Source organism: Monoraphidium neglectum (genome assembly GCF_000611645.1).
Source record: "Monoraphidium neglectum strain SAG 48.87 unplaced genomic scaffold scaffold00049, whole genome shotgun sequence".
Classification (NCBI taxonomy): Eukaryota; Viridiplantae; Chlorophyta; class Chlorophyceae; order Sphaeropleales; family Selenastraceae; genus Monoraphidium; species Monoraphidium neglectum.
In genome coordinates, this window is record NW_014013579.1 from 40088 (window position 1) to 46241 (window position 6154).

Here is a 6154-nt window from a genome sequence, read left to right on the forward strand (position 1 = left end):
GGCGCAGCATGGCACGACGAGATCAAAGCATTTGCAGCGCGGCGTGTTTCAGCGGGTTGGTGCTCTGGCCCTTGCACACGATCCCGAAGTTGACAAAAAATGACTGGTCTTGTGACGCGCTCCTCAAAAAGCCAGCGCGCACGGGGCGACAGCACCCGAGCTGGAATTCGAAGAGTGCTCAGACTGATCTTGCCTACACATAGCTGAGCATCACCTCTCTGAAGTACACTCGCGCCTGCCAACCAAGAACATTTCTGTTTGTGAGACACCTCCAGCTGTGAAGCACCAGCAGCACAGCACCATGCTGTCCCTCAAGCAGACCCAGACCGTGGCGAAGGCCACCGGCGTGCGCAGTGTCGCGCCCCGCGTCCGCGGTGAGCCCGCTGGCCCCGCAAGTGCGGGGTGGGACAGGCCGGGTTCGGCGCAAGCAGCACTGGCAGATGGTCCCGATGCGTCGAGGCCACGCATGCATTGCTGCTCGCACTTGCGCACTGTCTCGTTATTACTCCACGTTTTCACTTAAGCAGCAGTGGTTGCGGTAAAGGGACCCTCGCACCCCCCATCTTGCTATCGGGGCGAGATCGCGGTTCAGCTCTTGCCCCTCGTCATCTGCAGAGGCTCCCCGGCCAGGGGGCCAAGCGTACGGTATTCGATCCACTAGTGTAGCTCGCCCACCAAGATCTCCGTGGCACACACTGCGCGCCGCAGGTGCCGTGCGCTGCAACGCTTCGCTGCAGCAGGCGGCCAGGAAGGCCGCTGCCGCCGTTGCCGCTGCCCCCGTGCTGCTGGCCTCCTCGCCTGCGTTCGCCATCGTGAGTTCTAGGGTAGCAGAGCCCGACCATGTAGTGAAAGAGAATGCGCCGCAGCATTGCATCAACCTCGAAACTTCAGGACCACTGCCCACTGGCGCGCAGCCAAAGGGTTCAGGCTGCTCCTTCGTGGCCTGTGCTTCAAGCCTGCTGACACGCCTTGTTTGCCATGCCCGTGTGCTTGAGCCGCGTTTGATCTGATTCTCCCCTGTGCTGCCTCCCAACTTCCCTGCCTCCTGTGTGGCCCCGCCGCAGGTCGACGAGCGCCTCAACGGCGACGGCACCGGCCTGCCCTTCGGCGTGAACGACCCCGTCCTCGGCTGGGTGATCGTCGGCGTGGCGGGCCTCGTCTGGTCACTGTACTTCGCCGCCCAGAAGGACTTCGGCAACTTCGAGGACGACGAGAGCGGCCTGGGCCTGTAAGCCTCCAAATTGAGCGTACCCCAGAGGCCGCCCTGGCGCGTCGACCACCCTGCGCCAGGGCACCCGTTTTCAGCAGCAGCCAGCAGCAGCTTTGAGATGACCTCCTGAGCGGCGGCCGGCCTGGCCTCATGTTGGCGGGTCGGAAGGGGCGGGCCCCAGCAGGGCGCCCGTCCTGGCGGTGGGCGGTGCAGCGGGGCCCGAGCCAACCTGCCGCACTTGCCTGGCCGCGAAGGCTTACGCGCCTGTCTGCGCGTAGGTGTGTTGTCTTCCGGTGGTTTTAATGACTACAGTCGTCACGCGCGGGCCGCCGGCGAGGCTTGGCAGCGCCGCCGATTGCTCTCAGTGCCTGCTTCGCAGAGACCTGGCCTGCGCTGCTGGCTCGCTGAGCACGCGATGTGTAAAACACCGTTGACACGAGGCGCAGGGTGACGCGCGGTTCTGGGGTTACATGGCTGGTCAGCTCTCAAAAATGCCAACTTGAGGCAGCAGCAGTAGCAGCAGCAGTTGCAGCCAGAAGCCTCATGGGACAGGGATTTGCTGCAGGGAGGAGACCGAAAACATAATCCGGTTGGGGCCAACCAAACACTAGCAGTACAGGGTTACAAACAGAACACAGCGAAAGGCATAAGCGCTCCCGAAAACCTTACGCCTTGCTCTGCTTAATCCTTTTGGTGCTGCTGCCGTTGCCCTTATTCATGACTTGCGCACCCTCCAGCGCCCGCCACATGTACCATGCCCCCACGCTGCGGTACGGCCGCCACCGCTCCGCAACTGCCTCCATCTCCTCCGGCCCTGGTGGCGCCTTGAGCCCGTACGCAGCGCGCATGCCCTGGCGCACCCCGAGGTCGCCCACGGGCAGCACGTCAGGGCGGCCCAGCTGGAACATGAGGAACATGTGGGCGGTCCACACCCCGATCCCCTTGACCTGGGTCAGGGCGGTGATCGCGGCGTCATCGGCTAGGGCGGTGACGGCCGCGGCGGTGACCGTGCCAGCGTCATGGTGCACGGCCAGGCTCTGCAGGTAGGAGGCCTGAGGGAGGGGCCGGACGAAGTGGGGGTTGCATCGACACTGGCTTTGCATGGTGGGAGCTGTATGTGGACGTCAGATCACACCATGACCGCAGCTGGGTCGGAGCTCGGCCATAGGGCCCGTGCCTGCTGCTTCAGGGAGCGCCGCCGATCAACGGTGTGCCTCACCTTGCGAGCGGACAGGCCCGCGGCGCGCAGGGAGGCTTCGTCGGCGCGCCTCAAGGCCGCTGGTGTCAGGGCGACGCCACCGGCGCAGCCGCAGGCTGCCAGCACGCGGCCCATGATGGTGCTGGCCGCCTTGGTGGACAGCTGCTGGTACCTAATTGGCAGGGATATGATGGGGTGTGTGGGGAAGGGGGAGGGGTGGGGTGGGCTCAGAGGTTGGTCAGGGCCAGCGAGCAGCAGCGTTTCCCAGTTGCTGCACCTGGCAAACAGTTTAGGCAACGCCTTGCAATACCCTGAAAACAGGCCCCCCTCTTCTTGAAACAGGGCAGTCACACGAACCCGTGCGCCACAAACAGGCAGGCGTGGCTGCGCCTCATGCCCCAGTCAACTGGACCTTGCCCTGTGACCAGCCCTCACACGATGCTGCGTGCCAGTGCGTGGAAGCAGTCCCCATTTTTGAGCAACAGGCGTTCCGGCAGCGCGTCGCCCTGCGCATCAATTAGCCTGGCCAGAACGGGGTCGGCGGCACGCAGGTGCGCCACCGCATGCCGGAGCTCGTCCGGGGTTGACAGCGCCACGGGCGCGGCCGCCGCGGCGAGCGCGAGGCCATCCGCAGCCGCAGCGGCCGCTGCGAAGCTGATGGGGATGGGCGCCGCGACGTGGCGCGGTGTGGCGCGCAGGCCAGAGGCTGCAGCAGGCTGCGGCGGCGTAGGGGGGTCGTCGTCTGCGACCCCGTCACCGGCGCCGCTGCCCGCGGTCGCCTGAGCGGCGATGTCCGTAAGCTTGCGCTTGCGCAGCTGCATGCTGCTGCTGGCATCCACCCTCAGCTGCCAGTGGCGCAAGCCAGGCACAGCCGCTCGTGCCCGGCCCAGCACGAGCAGCGCGGTCCCCGTGCTGGCGTGCAAGCAGCTCTGCCGGCACGACGTTGGCCTGCGCTGGTTTAAGGCCCTCAAGCGCTAGGTTTTGATGAATCAATGATGATCAACACGGGCCGCAACTTAGGGTCACCTGTCTCGCTCGGAAAAAAGACGTGCGAGACCACACCCCGCTGCGCGTTCATTCAACGAGTTGAGCCATGCGAGAGCTAATATGTGAGCGATAGGCATGGGCTCGCGAGGACATCTCGGATGGACTCTTGGCCGTAGGCAACATGCGAGCGATGTTGTTGCTGTTCGCCACCCCTGTGTCATTGTCTCCCCTCTTCCTCACCCGGCGGGCAGCAGGCATGCAGGCGCGGAGCGTTGCTTCTACGCAGAGTGAGCTCATCCTCTGTTAAGAAAGCGGTGCACTCCATGCATGAAACACCTGACAAATGCGCCGGTCGCAGACCACGGCAGACTAGGGTCAACAGGCCTCCACACCCCCCCCCCCTTCACACCCTTCTCGCCTTTGCACGCATGAGCCCTGCAACCAGCAAGCCCTGGAACGCGATTGTGTCATAGTGATTATGGCTGCAGGTCCACTAGGATGCACGGCTTCACATGAGCACGTGACTTTAGCCACATTAATCGTGATGGTTATCATCTCCATATCAAGCCCAGATATCTCTAATGTGTCATCAGCCCATTTCCAGCAGAATGCTCATGAGGACATCATAAAGCAGGCGCGGTTGCAGGCTCCTCAGGGCCACGCGGCGCCGCCCGTATATGCACAGTGTCCACGTGGACCTCAGGGCGCCAGCATGGCGCCCATGTGGCGACGGCTGCGGCCGCCAGTACACCCAGGCGTCCAGTGGGGGAACGGATCCATCTCTGCAGGCCTGCACTTACCTGTCAAGTTTGTACATGATCAAAGGGCCCCCCATTGGGAGGTCGACCTGCACCACCGCCGCATCGCCACGCCTGCCACACGGCCTGTTGGCAGTGGGCGGCGGCCGGAACGACAGACTCCGGTCACCCTCTGCTCAAAATATCAGATAGCCGGCTTCACCGATGAAACGTTCCTTTTCACCTCTCGCGTTGTATCTGATGTACATTTGAAACACAGCGGCCCGCGGGCGCCAGCCTAGAGGCTGACCAGACGGGTCCCCAGCTCCCCGCACCCATACATACATCGCCACTACCAGGCATTGCCCATACTTTCGGCTTTGCGGCTGCAGCGCGCAAGAAAGAAGGCCGATCTACGCCATTCGGCAGCAGCGCACACAATCTGCACACAATGGCCCTCCTCGGTGGCAGCAGGATGGGGCGCGGTGTAGTATGCCATGCAACAGGCTCGTCACCATACACCGGTGAGGCGCGGGCCGCCATCGAACTGTGCTGTCTGCCTTTTACGCGCTCGCCTGTGTCAGCTGCGAGTGGTACGATGGTCTTGAAGGGCGTTTATGATGGAGGGCATTCGGCTTGCGAGTTCCGGGCTTCAGACGCCCGCTCCTGCCGCTGGCAGCACCATGACCATGTTCATCGGCTTGCGCTGCGCCGCCGCTGGCCTCGCAGTGCATGAGCTATGATAAACGCCATCGCACACGGCAGCTCAAGGGTCTGCGGGCGGTAGTGCCATCTCCAATAAAATCAATCAAATTGCTCGCTGCTCGGCTCTTACTCCTTGCATCCAACCTGCTGCACCGCCGCCGCTGGGCAACCTTGTGCAACGCCTGCGCCCAACCACCCTCGACCAGGCGTCGTGAGCCCGGGCAATGGCCGCCCCTCGGTCTTCAAGGTGCACAAGCCCCACTTTGGCACCACCACCGAGGTGCACGCGTCCGTCGCCGACCGGCCGAGCGCCAGCGGCGCGGTCGGGTCCAACGGCGCCACGGCGGTGGCGGTCAACGGCGCGGGAACTGTGGGGCGCCTGGGCGCGGTGCCGGGGCGGCCGATCCTGGACGTTGCGGGGTGGCAGGACAGCATACTGGCCCGCAGCTCGATGGGGCTGCAGCCGCAGCAGCAGATGCCGCCGCGGCTACGGATCTTCTCCGGCACCAGCAACCCGGTGAGCGAGCGCGGCGCTGGGCGATGCACGGGTAGGAGTAGCACGCGCGGTCCGATCGACGGCAGGCCTCGTGATAATGACAGGCACGTGCTCCTTTTTGTCAGGAGGCAGGTTCTGTCATGGAGGCCCCCAGGCAGCGCAGCCATGCAGGGAGGAGGCGTAATGATCCTGGCTGCGTCTTGTGGCGTTGTGGCTGGCCCGCAGCCCTAGGAGCGGTGCAGGCCCGCCCTTGACCGGCGCAACCCCCTCCCCCCTGCGCCCAGTCTCTTGCGGCGGAGGTGGCGTCCTACCTGGGCACCGAGCTGGGCAAGATCAAGATCAAGCGGTTTGCTGACGGAGAGATCTACGTCCAGGTGGGGCCGAGCGCGGCTGGGAGCGACGGCTCAGTTGTGAAGTGCATGTGAGGGCAGCAGCGGGGCAGAGCGGGCCGGACTGGACTGGAGTGAGGGCGCGCAGGCACGAGCTGGCCGGCGCGTCACAATGCGGCGGGTCCGCACCGACCCCATGACGCCCCGCGCCCCCCGCAGGTCGGCGAGAGCATCCGCGGCGCCGACGTGTTTTTGGTGCAGCCGACCAGCCCCCCCGTCAACGACCACTTCATGGAGCTGGCCGTGATGATTGACGCCTGCCGCCGCGCGTCTGCGCGCTCCATCACGGCGGTGATCCCCTACTACGGCTACGCGCGCGCGGACCGCAAGACGCAGGGCCGCGAGTCCATCGCCGCCAAGCTGACGGCCAACCTGATCACGGAGGCGGGTGCGGACCGCGTGCTGGCCATGGACCTGCACAGCGGCCAGACC

The 6154-nt window shown here is 64.8% G+C and overlaps 3 protein-coding genes across 3 annotated transcripts in view; 2 read left to right on the forward strand and 1 right to left on the reverse strand.

The window, feature by feature from the left end:
• Positions 1–301: 301 nt before the first annotated feature.
• Positions 302–1232, forward strand: MNEG_0580 (Photosystem II reaction center W protein; the record flags this gene model as incomplete). Its single annotated transcript, XM_014050938.1, has 3 exons — positions 302–374; positions 709–812; positions 1065–1232. 3 exons carry the CDS (start codon positions 302–304, stop codon positions 1230–1232), a joined length of 345 nt encoding a protein of 114 aa, XP_013906392.1.
• A 643-nt stretch (positions 1233–1875) lies between these two features.
• On the reverse strand, positions 1876–3229 carry MNEG_0581 (DNA-3-methyladenine glycosylase II; the record flags this gene model as incomplete). Its single annotated transcript, XM_014050939.1, has 3 exons — positions 1876–2262; positions 2430–2580; positions 2844–3229. 3 exons carry the CDS (start codon positions 3227–3229, stop codon positions 1876–1878), a joined length of 924 nt encoding a protein of 307 aa, XP_013906393.1.
• A 1378-nt stretch (positions 3230–4607) lies between these two features.
• The window catches only part of MNEG_0582 (ribose-phosphate pyrophosphokinase), a gene marked incomplete at both ends in the record, with an annotated part of 3278 nt that continues 1731 nt past the window's right edge, over positions 4608–6154 (forward strand). The window contains 4 exons of the mRNA XM_014050940.1: positions 4608–4656; positions 5044–5354; positions 5618–5707; positions 5882–6110. Coding sequence (XP_013906394.1) covers positions 4608–4656; positions 5044–5354; positions 5618–5707; positions 5882–6110 — 679 coding nt within the window. The remainder of the gene's footprint in view (positions 4657–5043; positions 5355–5617; positions 5708–5881; positions 6111–6154) is intronic.